At 41.0% G+C, this 21,561-nt stretch overlaps 1 protein-coding gene across 2 annotated transcripts in view; it reads left to right on the top strand.

The window, feature by feature from the left end:
- ephb2a (eph receptor B2a) overlaps nucleotides 1–18,615 on the top strand; it is a gene marked incomplete at both ends in the record, with an annotated part of 47,666 nt that extends 29,051 nt beyond the window's left edge. For both annotated transcript variants that reach the window (XM_080443579.1, XM_080443580.1), the window contains 13 exons: nucleotides 2,569–2,724; nucleotides 3,209–3,544; nucleotides 3,768–3,892; nucleotides 4,735–4,897; nucleotides 5,386–5,494; nucleotides 6,771–6,838; nucleotides 7,087–7,209; nucleotides 7,483–7,730; nucleotides 8,346–8,561; nucleotides 15,398–15,547; nucleotides 16,017–16,210; nucleotides 16,323–16,478; nucleotides 18,507–18,615. In XM_080443579.1, the coding sequence (XP_080299705.1) occupies nucleotides 2,569–2,724; nucleotides 3,209–3,544; nucleotides 3,768–3,892; nucleotides 4,735–4,897; nucleotides 5,386–5,494; nucleotides 6,771–6,838; nucleotides 7,087–7,209; nucleotides 7,483–7,730; nucleotides 8,346–8,561; nucleotides 15,398–15,547; nucleotides 16,017–16,210; nucleotides 16,323–16,478; nucleotides 18,507–18,615 (2,153 nt within the window). The remainder of the gene's footprint in view (nucleotides 1–2,568; nucleotides 2,725–3,208; nucleotides 3,545–3,767; nucleotides 3,893–4,734; nucleotides 4,898–5,385; nucleotides 5,495–6,770; nucleotides 6,839–7,086; nucleotides 7,210–7,482; nucleotides 7,731–8,345; nucleotides 8,562–15,397; nucleotides 15,548–16,016; nucleotides 16,211–16,322; nucleotides 16,479–18,506) is intronic.
- Nucleotides 18,616–21,561: the final 2,946 nt, after the last annotated feature.

The raw sequence follows: 21,561 nt of genomic DNA, 5'->3' as shown, positions 1-21,561 counted from the left end.
TCACATCCATAAGCTGACCTTTTTGAGATGCCGCGTGCAGACTTGTATGACTAAACATATGCTGTCTTGTATGAGCACAGGAACACATTGGCCAGTGTAGAGAGCAAAGCTGCATTCCTATTTAAATCCGGGATGTATCAGTGCTACAGCATGTTCAGAACCTGGGCCAAGTGCATGGTTCTGCATTTTACAGTGGCTGGATCAATTGTTGTTTGTTTCCTTTTGCATGCGACCACCCAGAGTCAAAAAGCTATCACGTTGGGGCGGCTGATGGCCTAGTGGTTAGGTCATACCACATATAGGCTGTAATGTGAGTCGCGGGTTTGATTCCCGAGCCCGATGGCCTTTGCACATCACTCCCCATCTCTCTCTCTCCTGTTTCCTGTCAATCTACACTGTAATATCCAAATAAATGCAGAGAAGCCCATAAAATATCGTATCGTAAAAATAGCTATCACTGCACACTGCACAATTTAGTTGCAGTAGTGTGTGCATGCGTGCGTTTCTCCTCTCACTGAGATTTGTTTCTGTGGACCGTTCTGAACTAATTGTTCAAGCATGAGGTCACCAGCTGCCTGGGGCAACAACACGTTGTCAGTGACAACCTGTTGCTGTGGTGGTCTTGTGTGCATCCCCACGATGTGGCCCAATGCACTCAGCGGGGAGCAGACCTCCTCCATCATCGTCCAATATGTGTGTCTCTGTCTACACCAGTGGTGGGAAAAGTACTGAAATGTTTTACTTAAGTAAAAGTATCAATTTATATAGAAATACTATAAGAAATAAAATAAGTTAAAGTCTGGAATAAAAATTGTACTTGAGTAAAAGTACAAAAGTATTGCTATCAAAATGTACCAAAGTACCAAAAGAAGTAGTCATTATGCAGAATGTCCCATTTCACAAGTTTTCTAATTTAAAAAAAAGAAAAATAGCGATGCAACGCATCGCGATGCAATTGTGAGCTTCAACCGGCCGAAATGTGTAGGGCTGAAGTGGTTAATGTATGGTTTGTAATAATAATCAAAATCTACAAAGTAACTAATAATAGTCCAGTAAAGTTAAAAGTACCTCAAAATTGTACTTAAGTACAGTACTTACTTACTTTCCACCACTGGTCTACACACACACACACACGTATTCATTATAAGGAGCATGAATGCTGCAGGATTGTTACAGCGTTTACAGTAACAAGTATAGTCCTGTAATCAATGTTTGCAGAGAATTTAACTCTGAGAGTGTACAAATGCTATCAAATTGACACTAGTGGGTATAATTGGTCACATTTGCACAATCTCAGTTGCAAATGGATAAAAAGAAAAGATACAAATGGATAAAATGAACGCTGAGGAGGATTTAACTGTGCAGGCACTATTGATTATTGACTATTTATTTCCAGCTTGACCCATTTTAGTCCAGTAACATAATGAATGTGTGTAGTACGTGTCAATATTGACAGTGTGTTACACAATATCGATGGACATAATCAGGGCAGACAAGAAAGTTTCTCGACTCACTGCGCCACCCAAACGTTTCTGTAGGTTAATGTGTCCAAGTATAGGATAAGCTTCAACTCCTAGATCAGTCACCATTTGGACATCAATAGGCTACATGTCATTGTCTGTTCATAGCTTCGGCCATTTATCATACACAAACATAGACCATTTTGCTGTTGATAGCTTTATTCTTTCTCCATAGTCATTAAAATATGCCAGAATGTATCTGAATAATTGCGTCAATGTGTTGGCTGCACATGTTTCTCTGTCTATTTTTGGCTAGACTGAATCTGCATTTTAAAGCATTGAACCGTAATGAAAAAATAATATTGAAATTAATGGAGTCTAATGGTTTCCTTGAAAATCAAACAAACCAAAGTTATGCTGTAGAAAATGGTTGCCATTCATGTTAAATATACCATGAGCCGTAGTCAATGGCTAACCGTAGTCAATGCAAAATTACATTGTGCACTCTCAGCTTTACATGAGGATTCTTTACAGTGCACTGGTTTTAGGGCACGGTGGCGCAGTCGGTAGTGTTGTCGCCTCACAGCTAGAAGGTCCTGGGTTCGATTCCCGCCGGGGACGCTGTGGGCGCTGGGGGCGTGTCTTCTCCTCCGCGTCATCAGCGCCCATACCCTAGGTGGGGTTGGCGAAAGGGCCTACTCTGTGTGGAGTTTGCATGTTCTCCCGTGTCTCTCAGGGTAGTTAATACCCTCAGAAAAACATGTAGTAATCCTGGTCACTATACCGCCTCCCCCATGACAGCCGGGGCGCCTGATGGAGGAGAAGGGAACTGGTTGGAATAACTCCACGCGCTACGTCCAACCAGGGAAACTCCCCCCTGTCAGGTGACAAGAAGGTCAGTTGGCTCTCAAGCATTGAAGGAGGCATGAGCTCGGCCCTGGCCTCCCTAGGCTGGTGAGGGGAGTGTAGCGCCCAGGATCACTTAGAAAATTGGCACCGGGTGAAAAATAAGGGTTGCAAAATCGCGGGATAATTAAAAAAAAATAAAATACAGTGCACTGGTTCTGTCTACTGTCACGTTATAATTCAATGTCACTGTCCCTTGCAGCTTGCTTGCCGGGGAACTTCAAGACCTCACAGGGGGACCACAACTGTCTGCAGTGTCCCATCAACAGCCGCACCACTAGTGAGGCAGCCACCAACTGCGTGTGCCACACCAGCTACTACCGTACCGACTCTGATCCACAGCAGATGCCTTGCACCAGTATGTATAATTATACTTATTATTAGCCCCCTTCCCCACTCCCTCAAGAGGCCTTGCCTTGTAAATAAGAACTTGTTCTTAAGCTTGCCTGCCTCTGTGCAAAAATAATAAAATAATCCAGCATCTATACAAACAGAATTGGCTGTGTGCATAGTAGGAAGCAAGGCAGGGAGGGTGATCATTGTCGCTGCACTAGCAACTCCTACAGTCTGGTGGGGTTGAACAGGACGAGTAGGACGAAGGTGCCACGTCCTCCCTGTCGAGGCTCCTCACTGGTGAAGCAGTAGGGTACAATAGCAGTGGCAAAACAGAAATGTGTGGGGAGGATTTATAGGTGTAATGACTAAATTGACGAAATTAGTAAAAATAAGTAGCTACTCTACATTATGGAGTAAGAGGGGAAAAAAACGAGAAAACACAAGCTTTGTAAATGGCACATGGGCTACTCTCATATCATAGCTCTTATTCCCCCTATTCCTTGCAGCTATTCCATCTGTGCCGCAGAATGTCATCTCTATAGTGAATGAGACATCTCTGAAGCTGGAGTGGACTGCGCCGCTGGAAGGCGGTGGCCGTGAGGACGTCGTCTACAACATCATCTGCAAGAGCTGCGGTGCCGGGCGCGGTGGCTGCACCCGCTGTGGCGACAACGTGCAGTTTGTGCCACGCCAGCTCGGTCTGACCGAGACGCAGGTCCACATCAGCGACCTCCTGGCCCACACCCAGTACACGTTCGAGATCCAAGCCGTGAACGGGGTGTCGGACCAGAGTCTCTACTCGCCGCAGTATGCGGCTGTCAACATCACCACCAACCAAGCTGGTAGGTCGACTCTGAAGTCGGCGCTGACCCGTGAGGGTCCAATTAACACGTTTGCTGTGCAAGAAGAAGCACCATTTGCTGACTCTGCTAACTCTCCTATATTGAACGCCTGGTTGCTCTTGTCAGCATTGTCTTGGCCCAGTCTATCTGTCTGGCACATCATGTTTTCTCTCATGCTTTTGCCTGTCCTAACTTTCTGTCTCTGGGTCTTTGACGTTCTCAGCACCATCAGCCGTGTCCATTATGCACCAGGTCAGCAGAACCCCCAATAGCATCACTTTATCCTGGTCACAGCCCGACCAGCCAAATGGACTTATCCTGGACTATGAGCTCCAATACTATGACAAGGTATTGTCAACCAGGTCTTTAGTCCAATATGCACTTTAAGCTGTTTTTTTATAATCATGAATCAATGAGGCTTTGTGGCATATTTTATCCACTGATTTGACTATGTTTATGTGAAAATGTTCTGTGTTGATTCTACCCCCCCCCCCCCTAAAATCTAGCTTTTGTTTGGCTTATGTCTATTAAGCGTACACATGAAAACTAGTAGTTTCTTGTATATCTCCGCATTTAATACAGATATTTACAACAAAAATCTGGTCTTCAGACTGATTGATTGATTGATGTACTTTATTTAGTAAGACACCGCACTGAAAACTGGTCTGACGCAGGGCACGCAACTCAGACAGGGTGCAATGTCACGCATCGAATACCAAAGACCTGCATAAACATCTGTTATGCAGGCCAAAAAAAATTAATGAGGGTGTGGCATTTTGGCATAATTAATAGGTCCTGGAATGCTAAGCAAAGATAGACATAACACTTATTTTTGGATATTTTGGGGCGAGAAAAACACTTGACATTTATACATTTATTGAACAGAGATGATTTATCTGAGGATTGACAGTAAACTACACCGTGGGACTTCATGGGGTGTATGCAATGGGCCTTTAATTAGTTGAGCTGTGCACAACACTGTTATGTAATGAGGCTGTCCACCAGAAGCCACTGAAAATGTAAAAAACTAAGTTGAAACACAGCACTGCGGCTCAACTATGCTCACCTCAGGTTTGCCTTTTTAGTCTGACTTTCAAAAGAAATTTGACTTTGTAAATGTGACCGTGTCAGGTTATCATTTTGTGTAGATGTAACTATGGGGAACCTGAATGAGCCCATCTATGTTTCAGAACCAGGCAGAGTGGAACTCCTCTGTGGTGAGGAGTCAGACCAACACTGCAGTCATAAGAGGGCTGAGGCCTGGAGCTATATACGTCTTCCAAGTGCGAGCTCGGACTGTGGCCGGATTTGGCCGATTTAGTGGCAAGATGTACTTCCAAACTATGACTGAAGGTATGCTGAAGATCTCTTTGTCTCAAAGGTTTTCAAGAGAAGAAGGGATATAATAGCAAAGTTGAAAACATTTTTTTTCAGTTCATTCAATTATTCCATTGAATCATTTGAATGCAGTTTATTTTAATTCAGCTGTATTGTGTCCTGTCAGCCAGGATGGCTCTGAATTTGTCTCAGGTCGCTCAGGTTTGACGCAGGGCAGGAAATTATGTACACATACAGTATAGAGTACAGTATACACACATTATTATAGTCCAACAAAGCCTGTTAATAGATTGTTGTGGTGTCCTGAGAGGACGATTTTTCCTGAGCATGTATGCACACACTATGCATTATATCGATCTCTTATCATATGGACTGACATAAACACTGACATAGTGCTCATGTTAGCCTATTTTGAGAATCTCAGATATAAATGAGGATTGTGCAGTTTGTTGTCTTTTGATCAGTCAGAAAACCGTCACGGCTTACTGTGTTTTTATTTGCAGAGGAATATAATTCCAACATCCAGGAGAAGCTGCCTCTGATCATTGGCTCAGCTGCTGCAGGCGTGGTCTTCATCATCGCCATCACTGTGCTCATCATTGTCTGTAACCGGTCAGTCACGCAGCACAACGTCGGTCATAAGCAGATGCCATTATTACCACTACCAACACATATGCATGTTCTGTGTTTTTATGAGGACAAAAACAAGCGTTTTCTTCCAGTATATCTTTGCTGTCAGATGGACCAAAACCAAATTGGCCCAAAACCTTTACTTTTCAGGAAATTCAAAGAAGATGTTGTCTGCCTTGCTTTGCAAACCCTTAAAGCAGATTTGCGTTCATGACAGATGTGTACCTGTACTCAGGGGCACTTCGGTGAGCTTGCAAGCATGCTTGCACATGTGCTGCCTTCCTGTACAAATAGACCTGGACTTCTAGTTTGAGGGCAGTAATCTGGCACACTTGGCCTAGAACAACCAAGCAGTGTTTTCTCTGAGTTCCACATAGCCGCTAACAAAATCTCCCATCAACTCTAAGAGCCCAAGTATTGTCAGCTGAAACCTCCATGGCTAGCGTGGCCGTGGGTATAGTGTCTCTGGTGTATTATATTATATTATATATATATATATATATATATATATATATATATATATTATGTCCCTCTTTTACATCCCTTTTTAGTCTGTTAGCGCCTGACCTGGTGATATGCGCTTCAATGAACGCACCTTTCAAGTTACAGCTGTTAACAGCTCACAGAAAACAAACTACAACGTACAGTAGTTTGCCTGAATTTATATCCTAGAGAGGTCATGTTATATAAATGTTCATAAGAATTATTCCCCAAATAGAATTCACACTTTAAATAGCATAGATTGTTTATTCTTTGGTTCATGTATGTAGGGCGCTTGCGTGCATGCGTGTGTGCGCGTGTGCATGTGTGTGTCCGCTGTCTGACCCCCATATGGGAGACACAGGTTTGAATCCAGGTCGAGACAGGGCTGGACAAAATTTGCATTCAATGCCGTGGCCAGTTCACTTCTGATGTGGAACAAAAGTGGCTCCTCTAATGTTATTTTCATCCCTTTTGCTTATTAGAATTAATTTCAGCATTACATTTCAACATCAGTTAATTAATTAACATGGTTAGCAGTCTCTCTAATGCATAATTGTGCATGCAGCCTCTTTCACACAGCTACACTGCAGTTACAGTCAGCCTAAACCCATAATGGCTTCATTTAATAGATTACACTCAGGGCTGTCCACAGAAATAGCTGGGGGTCCCTGAAAAGATCCAGTGCATGGGTCCTCCCCAAATCTGCTTTACTTAACAAGATTTGAACTCCACTGAGCATACTTTTATACTTGTTCTTTCTGTGTGTCCACAACAGAAGGGGATCAGATAGACCAGAATCTGAGTACACAGACAAGCAGCTTCAACACTACACCAGTGGTCACTGTAAGTCACATGCTTTAAAACAAACTAAATGTTGTATTTTAAGTAGTTTTGCAAATGCTGTGCTTGTTTTGCTCTAGGCTTCAGAGTTTCAGTTATTGTTGTGGGGGAAATTATAGAAAAGCTATCCATAGTTTCCTCTATGTTTCTAGATAGGAGTTGAGGGTATAAAGATCATTCTAAAACATTTTTTCCACAGTGTTCTCTATACCTACAGTAAACTGGTTTCTTCTGACACTACTTTGTCCCAGTGTCACCAGGAATGAAGATCTACATTGATCCCTTCACATATGAGGACCCAAATGAGGCCGTCAGGGAGTTTGCCAAGGAGATTGACATCTCCTGTGTGAAGATTGAGCAAGTCATTGGTGCAGGTAAAATTACAATGCGTCCCATACTGCAGGCTGCTACAGTACATACACATGGTGTAGTGATTCTTAGATGCATTAGAAGAACACCAGAAATGTAAGACATGTCTCTATGTTGTAATAAATGCATCCATATAATACGTTTCAGTTCCCACAGTATTTCAAGGATCATAGTGTTTAGAAGATGTTCCTGGGAATGGAGGTTCCACTTTTTTTGTGCTGGTACTTTGCCATTTGCGTACATACAAATCAGTCATCGTCTCATCTCTTTCACTATAGGAGAGTTTGGAGAGGTGTGCAGTGGAAACCTGCGTCTGCCTGGGAAACGAGAGATTCTAGTGGCTATTAAGACACTCAAGGGGGGCTACACAGATCGCCAGAGGCGGGACTTCCTGAGCGAGGCATCCATCATGGGCCAGTTTGACCACCCCAACATCATCCACCTGGAGGGAGTGGTGACCAAGAGCAGCCCTGTCATGATCATTACAGAGTTCATGGAGAACGGATCCCTGGACTCCTTCCTCAGGGTAAAGCATATACTTCATTGTACAGCCATGTCGCTCGCTGAAAAGAACCCAGTGTTCAACTAAAACACTTGACGCATGCTTTGGAAGTGAGGTTTAAGTGAATGTAGGACTTACAACTCTGAATCAGTAAGACCACCATGGGTTCTGTCTGTGTCCTCTGTGTGTAACATTATCCACTTGTCTTTGGAACAGCTCGAGGATTTGCATCTAGATTACATCATCACTACAGTGCAGTCTTGTCACTCTTCTGTTCAGCTCAAGCACTTATAACATGGTGGCCCTATTTTTAGACATTTTCCAAAAATTGGGAATATTCTTTAACATACAGAGATCGGCTATTATTGCTATTTGTCGCATAAAGTAGTGCTTTAGGAGTTAAGGAGATATCTGTTAAAATTCACAATTTCAAACGGAGCCCTGATGAAGATTAAGTCAAAATATTGGCAGTAGCCCAAATAAATATATTATAATAAATATAATATCAATATTGAGGCGTATACAGTCCTATAGGTTAAATAAAAATGGTCATCATGGCCAACTCTATCAATTACTTTATCATATATTTTAAATTATTTTTAAATAGAATTTTGCTTTTGCTTTTATTTTTTTCTTCAGCAAAATGATGGGCAGTTTACAGTGATCCAGTTAGTGGGCATGCTACGTGGCATAGCAGCAGGGCTGAAGTACCTGTGTGACATGAACTATGTTCATCGAGACCTTGCGGCACGGAATATCCTGGTCAACAGCAATCTGGTGTGTAAGGTGTCTGACTTTGGCCTGTCGCGCTTCTTAGAGGACGACACCTCAGACCCCACCTACACCAGCGCTCTGGTGAGTCACTGCTGTGCATTCAGTGAAAACAAAAGTACTGCTTGTCCCCATTCATATTCTCATGTTTGCTAAGTAAATTGGAGTTAAAAGAAGGCTTTTATTATATTGGTTGTGTTCAGCAAGTGTAAAGGACCATACCAGTACCAATACGTACACTGTATGTCATTGTCTATTCACAGCTTCTGCCATATAGCCTATTGTACTTAAACATTTTCTTGTTAATGGCTTCAGATTTTTGTTTACATTTTCTTGATATTCATTCAAATGTTATTGCACTTACCTGTATAATTGGGTAAGTACTGACTAAACATAATTACACAATTAAAGGTCGCAGGCATTTTAATTTAATATGTAAAAAAAATCTATCTTTTCTCCAGGCACTATGTTCAGCTAGACTTTTCAAATCAATCTGTGCCTTTGAATTTATTAAAAATGAAAATGCAACTTTGACAAAAGTATAAACCATGTAATAAAGCTCACTTCATTTAGACACTTCGGCTCAGAAATAACCAGACAGTTAGTGAACCATTTACCATTTATTAACCATATACCATATTAACCATTACTCATGTATGCAATAATGTTGCAATCAAGTTTGGCGGTGTGACTCTGCTCATGTGATATTAAACGATTCCTGTGCAAACATGACACAGATCTCCAATCACAACCCCCCAGAGCAGAGCATCCAATTCAAGTGTCAAATCACAACAAGTTGTCTCAACACTTTACATGTAGAGAAGAGACCCGACAATCCCACCCTGAGCAAGCAATTTGCGACAGTGGCAACGAAAAACTCCCTCTTAACTTGGAGAAAACGTCAGGCAGACCCTAGGCTCTAGGGTGGCGGCCTTCTGCCTCGACCGTGTCGGGGGAAAAGAGAGAGGGAGAGACAGAGGAGAGACAGAAAGCATGAAACATAAAATACAGTTTAACATAACATTGAACCTTCAATGCATAATTAAACAACCACAATCATAGTACAATCCAAAAACATAGTACAATACACAGAATCATAGAACCACAGTACAACACAGAATCAACCTATAACAATAATAACTAGATGCCACGGGGAGGAGGCCGGGGAGGTGGAGGGAATTTGAACACACCGCTTAGACAGCGAAGTACGTAGACTGAACAGAGAACAGAGGCTGCTTAAATGAACCTCCAGAGTTGCACTGTGGGTATGAGGGCGTGAGTGAGTTAACTGTAGCAAATGAGATGACAGGAGTTTGACACGTACTGACTTAAAGGAGTACGACTGAATTACTATACGAATGGGGGGGTCCGGGGAGTATGAATGAATATTATAAACATACTGCCCTCCGTGTCTACATGAACTATCGTGTCACTGGATTTCATTTAGACACTTCGGCTCAGAAATAACCAGACAGTTAGTGAACCATTTACCATTTATTAACCATATACCATATTAACCATTACTCATGTATGCAATAATGTTGCAATCAAGTTTGGCGGTGTGACTCTGCTCATGTGATATTAAACGATTCCTGTGCAAACATGACACAGATCTCCAATCACAACCCCCAACACACGCTCACTTGCAGTGAGCAATACAGCGCCACACCTTAATCTATATGAGAATGTTTATCAGTTAAAGCATCGAAGTGACGCAATTTCATTTAAAACCCTTTGAACTAAATGAAATATGCTACATGAATTAACTATGTGAGTGTCAGCAATGACGCATTTCCTTTAAATGCATACCGAGATGCCCTTCACATCTAAGCCGATATTCTGCGCCAGCAGCGACTATTAGATGCACATTTTGGCAAAACACTACTGTGTTTTGATGTTAAAGGAAATAGACTATAAATTATGAATAACTATGTGTATAGACAGCAATGTCAAATTCCCTCTATATGATGGCAGCAATGCAAACCCTTCAGGCAAGTCACGCTCGCCCGAGCGGTGACCTGATATAGACGGAATATACTATTTAGTGATTATCAATAATAACCCTACCTTCTAGACCACCATTAAGCAACGTGAGACCCAACACGACCAATGCTTAATGGTGTACCATAATAATACCACTGTAGCAACGTGAGACCCAACACGACCATGCTACTAGTGGCTTACCATACCTTAGTGATTTACCACCTACCATTAATACCACTGTAGCAACGTGAGACCCAACACGACCATGCTACTAGTGGTTTACCACCTACCCTTAATACCACTGTAGCAACGTGAGACCCAACACGACCATGCTACTAGTGGTTTACCACCTACCATTAATACCACTGTAGCAACGTGAGACCCAACACGACCATGCTACTAGTGGCTACCATACCTACCATTAATACCACTGTAGCAACGTGAGACCCAACACGACCATGCTACTAGTGGTTTACCACCTACCATTAATACCACTGTAGCAACGTGAGACCCAACACGACCATGCTACTAGTGGTTTACCACCTACCATTAATACCACTGTAGCAACGTGAGACCCAACACGACCATGCTACTAGTGGTTTACCACCCATCATTAATACCACTGTAGCAACGTGAGACCCAACACGACCATGCTACTTTACCACCTACCATTTATACCACTGTAGCAACGTGAGACCGAACACGACCATGCTACTAGTGGTTTACCACCCATCATTAATACCACTGTAGCAACGTGAGACCCAACACGACCATGCTACTTTACCACCTACCATTAATACCACTGTAGCAACGTGAGACCCGACACGACCATGCTACTAGTGGTTTACCACCCATCATTAATACCACTGTAGCAACGTGAGACCCAACACGACCATGCTACTAGTGGTTTACCACCCATCATTAATACCACTGTAGCAACGTGAGACCCAACACGACCATGCTACTAGTGGTTTACCACCTTAGAGATTTACCATCCCTTAAATGTACCTGACCCCCAACCTGCGCTCTGACAAGAGCAATACTTAACACACGATCAATTATGCAACTCCTGAATTATTCCATAATTGATCACACATAACACTCATGGCTTTTTGAGCTGCAAGAATTTCATCCGTATTTAAACGAATAAAATGTTCGTAAGCAGCAGACGACCAGGGACCCATGGCTTTTAAGTGAATAAAGACCAACAATGCTGCTGAGGTTGCTGCGCCGATCCGAAAGAAGTGAGGAGTATACGCTTGGGGCAGAGTCCACATTGCTGGCACTGAACACGCCTGGCAGCAAACCACGCCCTTGACATGCCTTCCCATCATCCAAGACGACAGGATCATTTCCGCCAGGATTAACCTCCATTTCAGGTAGCAGACATAGAAAAGAACGGACAAAAAGCGGTATCAGTTCTTACAATAAATGATATTCCATTAGGATGATAACTGATTAGGAGTGCTTAATTGAAACATGTGAGCTTTCAGTGCAAAGCAATGCATTTCCCATATCTAAAACCCATAAGATGCTGATAGAACTAATCCAAACAATATCTACACAATATCTACATTAGATAGTTCCTTTCTCCACTTAATAAAACTTAATCCGATGATTAATGTGACCTGCAATTCCCATTACTTCTCACAGCTAACTGCGTTCATTCGACATGAGCCGAGTGATCCACCGCTACTCTTGAGTCAAATCATGATTTAATTGATATTTCACAATATCACAACCCCAACGTGGAATGTAGCGATTTGAATATCCATGAAATTAGCTCAAAGCAACCATCCCAGACTACTTAAATATCCAAGATCATTAACAATCCATACCATTTGATATTATACACCTGAATTGTATAGACGTTGAATCCTTATAACATTGAGTGTGAGTGGATACGCAGATCAAGCAGTGAGCAGCCGACAAGGCTTTCAGTAGACTTAACCAGGATGAGTTTTAGATTTGATTAATGAATGACCTGCCTCTCATGGCTTCAGCAGAAGTAGATCCAGGTATACCACCGAGGTGATCTTGATTACTGCTGTGCAATGACCATGGCGCTGCAGTAAAAATGAAGACTGGCAGCAACCCAGAACCTGAAGATTCCCAGCATCCATGGTGGACAGAAGGTCATGCCATCATCAACCTTGGATCACCATAATGGGCAGTCGCTCATGAAACAGAAAACAGAAGCAGAATGAGATCAAGCAATGAACAAATATCCCTTACAATGACATGGTTAAGCTAAAAGAGAAGATAACATCCAAGTTAATTCATTCGTGTTTCATTAATATAGTCACAATCCAACCTAATGAATAATTAGTGCCATGTTATGACCTCAACGCGTGTGGTGGTACACAATAGACAGCTAACAGTAGCTTGAAGAGACGATAAGAAGCAGTGTAAAGTTTGAACGCTTATACCTCTCCAACCAAAATTCCAAACCAGTTTTAACTGAAACAATCATGAGGGGTAGCACCAATAAATAATGCTCACTACATACATCCAATGAAATAACACAAGCATAAGGCTACCAGAAATGGAAACTAGCATTAGCTAGCATGAAACAAACAACCTGGATGCTAGCATTAGCCCAGTGCCAAACACAACTCTGCATTGGGGAAATCAAGATAATCGAACGCCACATGGCTACAATGCACAAGCATCTCAGCATATGATTGCAAATAAGTTAGCCTACAACGATACTTCCAAGCATATTACTGAAGTGGGAAGATAAGCCGATGCACTGGAACCGCATGGTATAAAGACTCAGACTGAACTGAGTTTACTAGGAACAATTAGTGTCCACTAGGGTCGCAAACCCACAAGAAGGTACAATTACCCCAGTGTCACTAGAGGGCGCCAAACTACGAACATAAAGTCAGTTCTAATAGACAACAGCGCCTTAACACCTTTAAAATTTAAACCTATAGGACCTTAACCTTTAAACACTACTACCACCTTAACTTTAACGCTTTTACCACAAATAAACTTTACTCTTTAAACCTTTACCACTACTAATACTTTACCCTTTATTCATTATTTAATACCAATTACCTAATAAACGTCCTTAGAGCCTTAACCTTAGAACCATAACCTTTTAAGACTATTAATACTTAACTCTAAAACCTTTAACACTACTAATACTTAAAACCTTAACTACTAATACTTTAACCTTTAACACTACTAACACTTTAATACCTTTACCATCAATACTTAATACTATAAACCACCTTAGATATCCCACACAGTTTCTTCAGAAACAGTACTTCTAGTATAAGAACCTATTACACGGACCTTGGAAACAACTCTAAAAAAACTCGGTGGCAACAGTAATATCTAGTTGAGCATCTACAAACTAAAACCCCCATTATAGCTACCTGTAACTTAGAGACAAATGAGTTGAATAACCCAACGAAATGATCAACAGCTTCACTGAGTGGATTATATACTTGAATATCCCGTTTAGTAAGTACCTACTTAACATGACACTGCCTAGTTAACATTACCATAATGTCTGCACAATCCACCATCCAGTTAAGAATCACTCTTGCCTCTTCACATTACTCTAACACAGTAGAATTAAACTAATCCTAATATACTATGAATGTGGCGGTTGCATGGACTACATTACCCATAATGCTTTGCTGAGAGCCACTTCCTGTATACTCCCAGCGTGATCTAGTGAGAGAGTGACGACACTAGCATAGACTCCCATAGATAGAATGGAATGCAGAAACGCTCTGCTATCTCAATGGAGAAGTTCCAATGTTAGGAACTATAGCAACCAGCTTTGCAGCGGGATCAAGTAGTGACGGAACTCTCTCCCTCTATGGTTCTGGTTACTTCACGTTGACTCGTCAACAGTTTGTGTGTGAGAATGTGTGTGCGTTTAAACCAAACTCCGTCTGCATGGCCCGACGCTATTTAACACAAAATAATCACATGCACAATGACCTTTATCTCCATGATGATCACACACAGAGAAGATTAATAGCATCACCTGGCATGAAAGATCATTGAAGACGATCAGGAAATAACTGCAAGCAGCTTGGAAGTGGCTGTGTTCACAGAAATGACTCGCAGCGCAGATCCGCCTCGATGTCGACTTGTGTTGAAAATTACCAGGATACGTTACAGACTTACAGCAGCGACAATGAACCATTGACATCCACTATGAACCACGCTGTTTAGCGTCGTGCCCCACCTGATCTTTCACCCAAACACAACTGCTATTCGTGATCAGAATGACACTCCTGCAGATGAATTCAATGACGATAACGAGCACGATCCGCGATTACTGGTGAGTTGCAGCAAACAAGTTGATGAAAGTTTGAAACCACCCGAACCAATGTAAAATTTGAAAACAAGCAGCTGAACACACCGCTTAGACAGCGAAGTACGTAGACTGAACAGAGAACAGAGGCTGCTTAAATGAACCTCCAGAGTTGCACTGTGGGTATGAGGGCGTGAGTGAGTTAACTGTAGCAAATGAGATGACAGGAGTTTGACACGTACTGACTTAAAGGAGTACGACTGAATTACTATACGAATGGGGGGGTCCGGGGAGTATGAATGAATATTATAAACATACTGCCCTCCGTGTCTACATGAACTATCGTGTCACTGGATTTTGTTAACGACCTAACTCAAGCAAATTTCCTAGCATACTGAAATGAATGGAATCCAATGGCTTCCTTGAAAATCACACAAACCATGGTATGCTTTGGAGAACTACAGTGATATCAAGTATACTGTGTGAGTCGTACATAGTAAAATACTCAGTGTTAAGTCATTTGTACACTCTCAGATTGACAGGGGATTTTACATTGTAGTCAATGGACACATGCCAGATCACTTCACTGGTCATTTAATTCAAAACATTGGCAACAAAAATACACACTGTACACTTCACACTGTATCTTCACCAGGGCGGGAAGATCCCCATTAGATGGACAGCTCCTGAGGCCATTCAGTACAGGAAGTTCACCTCCTCCAGTGACTGCTGGAGCTACGGCATTGTCATGTGGGAGGTGATGTCCTACGGAGAGAGGCCCTACTGGGATATGAGCAACCAAGATGTGAGTATGACCTGAAGGAAGATTTAACAGCAAAAGTACTAAAGTCTAAACAAAATCTGAACAAAATACAAAATGATATAGAACAGTGGCTCTCAAAGTGGGGTCCGGGGCCAACCAGGGGTCCTTGAAGGGGTTCCAGGGGGTCCCAAGTGAAATTAGTTAATATAAATTAAATAAAATATATCAGTTTGACCGCTTTATATATATCAGCTATATGAAAATGTATGATTTACAAGCACAAACAAACTCGTTATGAGCTTGTTGATCGTCTATTTTCAAAAGAACATTTTGGAATATTTTTTTAACATTTTAACAACACAAATCTTGTATAAGGGTGCCTGGCACAAAATATTTTCAAATGGGGACTGCGGCCAAATACATATTATTTTGGGGGTCCTTGACATAAAAACACTAATATAGAATAATAATTGTCTCTTTTTTAAATACAATCTTTCTTATTTTGTTTTAGGTGATAAATGCCATAGAGCAGGACTACAGGTTACCGCCCCCTATGGACTGCCCTAGTGCATTGCATCAGTTGATGCTGGACTGCTGGCAGAAGGATCGAAACAACCGGCCCAAGTTAGGCCAGATTGTGAGCACGCTGGACAAGATGATCCGCAACCCCAACACCCTCAAGGCCATGACGCCACTCTCTTCAAGGTATGGCCCTCTTACCATGCCTAAACCTGAATCATTGGTTCCTTCTTGGCCCTGAATTTATTTTGTAGGTCATGAAGTACTATTATAAATTATTATTGTTCTGTTTCTGCAGTGTTCACTTACCTCTGCTGGACCGCAGTACTCCAGACTTTTCGTCCTTTAGCACAGTGGACGATTGGCTGGAAGCCATCAAGATGGGTCAGTATAAGGAGAACTTTACCAATGAAGGCTTCACCAGCTTCGATGTGGTGTCCCAAATGACCACAGAGTAAGTCTACTTTTAACTTTTCAACCAAACAGATTCCAACAATTTGAAATAATCTCTTCATTTAGTCGATGTTAGTGTCTCGGGCAGAGATTTTACTGTGCCTGATCCCCATTGTGAAGCATATACTTGCTTAGAATAGTGCTTAATATGCTGTACTCTGGGAGAATGTATGATGGGAGCAGAATGTGCACAGAGTGTACAATTTCAAAAAGGTGAGTTTGAACCACTTCAGAGCTGTGCTGTCTCTGTCTAGAAAGTCAAGCTTCATTCTATTAATCTACTTCACTACCATAACCAACCCACTTGGTTATTTAATGGTGATTGATAACATTTTTATGTAGATGAATAACGAACAAAAACTAAAAACTACAGAAAAGCACCCTTCAGGCAAACAGCGCATTTTCTATTATAGGAGTGGTAAGAGGGATAATGATACATCCACAGCTCTTTCAGAACGGTGCAGAATTAAAGCATTGTTTCTTCATAACATTTTTACGAATTTAAACTTTTATGTCCTACCCGGGTTTCAAATCCTGGTCCACTGAGCATGTTCCAAACTTACTACTGATGAGCTATAATGGTTAGTCCTTTGGGAAGAGGATGAATTTTTGAGCGATTTGAGCTTCATGCAATACCTTTACTTGTCAACTGGCCACCCACAGGATATACAAGAGGAGCAGTTGACTAACTACAACCACTGCTGTTCTGTTACTTATAATGTATTAACATACACCTACCTTACAGATAGTCAAAATAATATATCATTCACACACACACACACTAAATAAAATAGTATGGGTTGCAGCTTAACATTCCAAAATGAATGTTTTGTTTATCTCTGTAAGATACTTGGTTCCCATGGCTTGTGAACCAATAGAATAACATCGTTGTTACCATGCTTTATCTCTGTGTCGGGTGGGAAATGGCTGAATGTGATGGTAAAATGAATTCATTACTCTACATGAATATTTTATCACTTGACATGACTCTGTCTGACTGGTCTCACTCCACTCAACCACTAAATAAAATATGGTTGCGCAATGAACTGGTAACCACTTGAGGGGGCCTGTGGCAACAGAGGCGTTATGATGCGGATTGTGCTGTTGTAGTGCGACATCTAGTGGCTGAATGTTTCTATTTCACCTTTAACATCTTGTGCTGCAGTCCTGCTAGACTTTGAAGTACATTTTGAACTTTAGTTTGTATATTCACTTTACTCTCATCATTTACTCATCTAAACATTTCATAAATCTTCAATCACATTTTTTTATTATGTTTTTCAAAATTATTTCAAAAATATCTCGCCCTCAACACGTCACATTGCAATGCGTTGTGATCTTCTAGTTTTAAAATGTTTTCAAAAGTACTAATTTACTTAGTGCATAATGATTACCCACAGCTGTTCAGTTATTGTCATGACACAAGGAAATATATATATGTCAGATAAAATTGTAACTTTGCAATCAAGTAGATTTTAACTCATGGTAGCTAACGGCAGCATAAACCTATGCACCATGGACATGGGCAATGACAAAGTTAGTTAGTATGTAGGATCATTGTATAATCCATCAAAAGTATTACACAGAAAAAACAGAACAAACAGGTGCTAGCAGGAGATATAAAAAGTTAACAATAGTTAAAAGTGTCAATGGTGCTCATGGATCAAACATGAGAAAAAACAAACTCATTAGATACTACTAGAACACGTGAGAATGGCTAAGCAATTACAGAGCTCTGGGCAGGTCGGTTTTCAGAAGGTGATAAGCGTTTGATTTTAAGCAATTTGAAAGAAGGTTTAAGGTTGGGGTGCCTGGGGGCTCAGCCAGTTAGTGCATAGACCATGTGTTCCTTGTGAACCGTGAGGACCCAAGTTCAAATCCGACTCCCAGTCCTCGCATGTCTCTCCTCTCTCTCTGCCTTTGGCCTCCTTTCTCTACACTCTCCTAAAAAATAAAGCATGAAAATGCCCCAGAAAATAAATGAAAAACTGTTAAGGTGTCACTATAGCTAACTGGTCTCTTTCCACAGGGACATCCTTCGAGTGGGCGTTACGCTGGCAGGCCACCAGAAGAAGATTCTCAACAGCATTCAGTGTATGAGGGCCCAGATGAACCAGATTACCTCAGTGGAGGTCTGACCGTGCAGACCTAGACTGGCACACTGTTGTCTTCCCACTCCTTCTGCATCCTTCCACTGGGAACCTCCTTGGATCCCACAAAATGTCAGGACTCTCTGAGAGACTATGTACTAACACCCCTCACCCAACGCAGCCAGCACATTCCTTTATCGTGTTCTGGGTCTTAACATCGCAGTCATACTTCAACCTAAAGCTCAGCGCTTCAAACTCACCGATCTGTCTGGGTAGTCCCACATTCCGAACATACCCGCATAAGGAATGCCTTGAACTCTTACAGTTTGTTGAAGGAGGATAATGGGCAATAATGACAATTGCTTATTGAATTACTTGTTGGTAATACAACAAGCAGTAATACATAAAACAATCAAACATTATTGTGAGTTGTTAAGCCATGTTGGTTCTAACAAGCCAAGCACAAAGTATGAATGCTGGAAAATGGCAACAAAAAAAAACAGAAGACACATTTTTCCTAGCTTTCCTAGCATGTCGAGTGTTCACACAGATGCTATGGTATGATTTTGTTTATTAATTGGTACTACTTGGACAAAGACCATGATTGTGTTGCCACCTAGAGGTGAATTGCACGCTGGTGAAGCTAGTGTGGTATCTGCTAATTATTACAGGATCTTGCAGGTAGTGGCAATGATAGGTTTCAGGATGCCGTCAAATGCTAATAAGCTGCTTTTAGGGTTACAGAAAGTCAAAATAGCAAATACCTTTGCCTGGCAGAGAATGACCTGTACCTACAGTATTGGTCGACATCCACAGACCCGGTTTAATCTGGTTCCACATGTCAACCATTGGACCAGTCATACCGTTTTGGTTTGGCTCATTTATATTGGCTCCCAGACTGGATTAATGTGAAGGGATTTGCCCTTTAAAAGGGCTTTGATCTACTGTACAAGGAAATCATGTCTAATTGTTTTTTACTGAAAAACGTCACATTGGCATCATGGACATCAATGCCTACTGTAGGTCATCAGGAGTAGCGAGTAGGAATGGATATCATAACAAGTTGAAGTCGTGTGGTTTTGGAAACATCATGAAAGCCTGCATGGTCAATACTGTCTTGAGTTAGAAGTCTGAAAGTGCCATAAACTGGTTCCTCTTTCAGTATCAACTAGCTCTGCAACTGAGGTCACAATATGGGATATCATTTGCTTTTCAAAACAATTTGAAAAGCGAATGAGTTATTACTTCTTACACACTAATCGCTAGGAAAAATTACGTTTTTAACCTTTAAATTAAATTCCACCACCTTAAAAATCCCATGTAAAAATGTTGTGGACCATGCATGTCATTCACTGTGTTTTCACTATCCCCTTTGCAAGAGCTGTGCAGGGTTAGGGTGAGCATTAGAGACCAAATGTTGCAACTAAAGGTTTTACTACTACTACACCTCGGTTGTGAGATCAAGGGACTACACACTAGGATATTACAAATCGGTTAATAAGCAGGAGATACGATTTAACAGCTGCTGCAATGACATCACATTTTAGTTGCAGTGAAAACAAACTTTTTGTCTTTTATTGTACTGTACATATCGGACGCATTTGACTTTGTGTTGTTCACATCAACAGGCCACAGCCATTGAAACTCAACTAACGACATTCACACAGGTCCAGAGTTACAGTAGCAACAACCTATTGATGTGCAATCTTTATTTCAGTGACTCGGTAACTGTTTGTGTTTGTTAAAATTGTTTTTTTATGTTGGTTTTGTACTTGGTAGCTCATGTTTTCTTTTTTTGTTTACGGGAGGGCGGGTGATCAACTGATCAGAGGTTTTTATGTTGAGGAGACACAAAACTTTGTTAGCCAAATTATTCATCTTTTAATGACTGGATGATAATGCTCTACTGTTTTTTAAATAGGGAATCTACTGTAGGATGGGCACTGTGAATTCTTCTTGGAGAAAATGTTATTTTATGCAAAATTGAGTTATGCCTGTGATCATTTCCACTCACTGTAGAGATTTTTCTATTCTGTTTATGAAAAATACACATTTTCTTGATGGTTCAAACGTGGTTCTGTAAGTGTGAAGCCAGCGGTACTGTAATTGCACAAAAATAGCAGTGTTACAACAGCTCCAAACCAGGATCAGTGATTCTAAATGGAGCCAACCTACCAAAACACTGCACTCTCCAAAATGCATTTTGTTTGTTTTTACAATGTGATTTTTGATACGTGTCTGTGTTTATATATACAGTGTGTGTGTATATACAGTATATATATATATATATATATATATATATATATATATATATATATATATATATATATATATATATATATATATATATATATATATATACTGCTATTACAATAATTCATTTTTCTCAGTGCAGGAAAGAAAAATGTGAATTTTAACTTTGTCTATACACATCTAGTGTTGATAAGTAGCCTTGTACTATACAAAAGCAAGAAGCTATGCCCAGACATAGTCTTTAAATAAGGATTTTTATTGGGAAATTATGAAACAATTATCATAGGGAGTGTTTGCTTAGGGAGATAATACAATATTGTATATCCTACCTCTTACTCACACTGTACTGGCACAAATCAAGAGTTTACATGCTGGCACACCACTGATTACTATGCTGTAGCTGTACCTGTACCTAAGCCCTGTGGTAAATGGTGGTAAATAATTTCCTTATAACTTTACATTATTTTTGCTTTTGTTTTTATACAAATTTGTGTGTACCATAATGAATACCAAATTTTCACTGGAAATGCAGTACTTTTACTGAGATTGTAGATTGTATTAGAGTGATAATTGTACATGCATTTCTGATTTTAGCTTCCTCCACTATAGGATCATGGACTATTTCTGAGTGTGGCCCATTCTTTACAATGGTTACAGAAATCTAGGATAACGCACCAGGTGGCCAGAGTTAAGAATTAAGCCTGATTTATGCTTTGTCAGATGATGGTGTCCCGCGCCAAA

The sequence above is a fragment of the Gymnoscopelus braueri genome, assembly GCF_963280865.1.
Source record: "Gymnoscopelus braueri genome assembly, chromosome: 12".
NCBI lineage: Eukaryota > Metazoa > Chordata > Actinopteri > Myctophiformes > Myctophidae > Gymnoscopelus > Gymnoscopelus braueri.
This window is presented reverse-complemented; position numbering and strand designations above follow the sequence as displayed.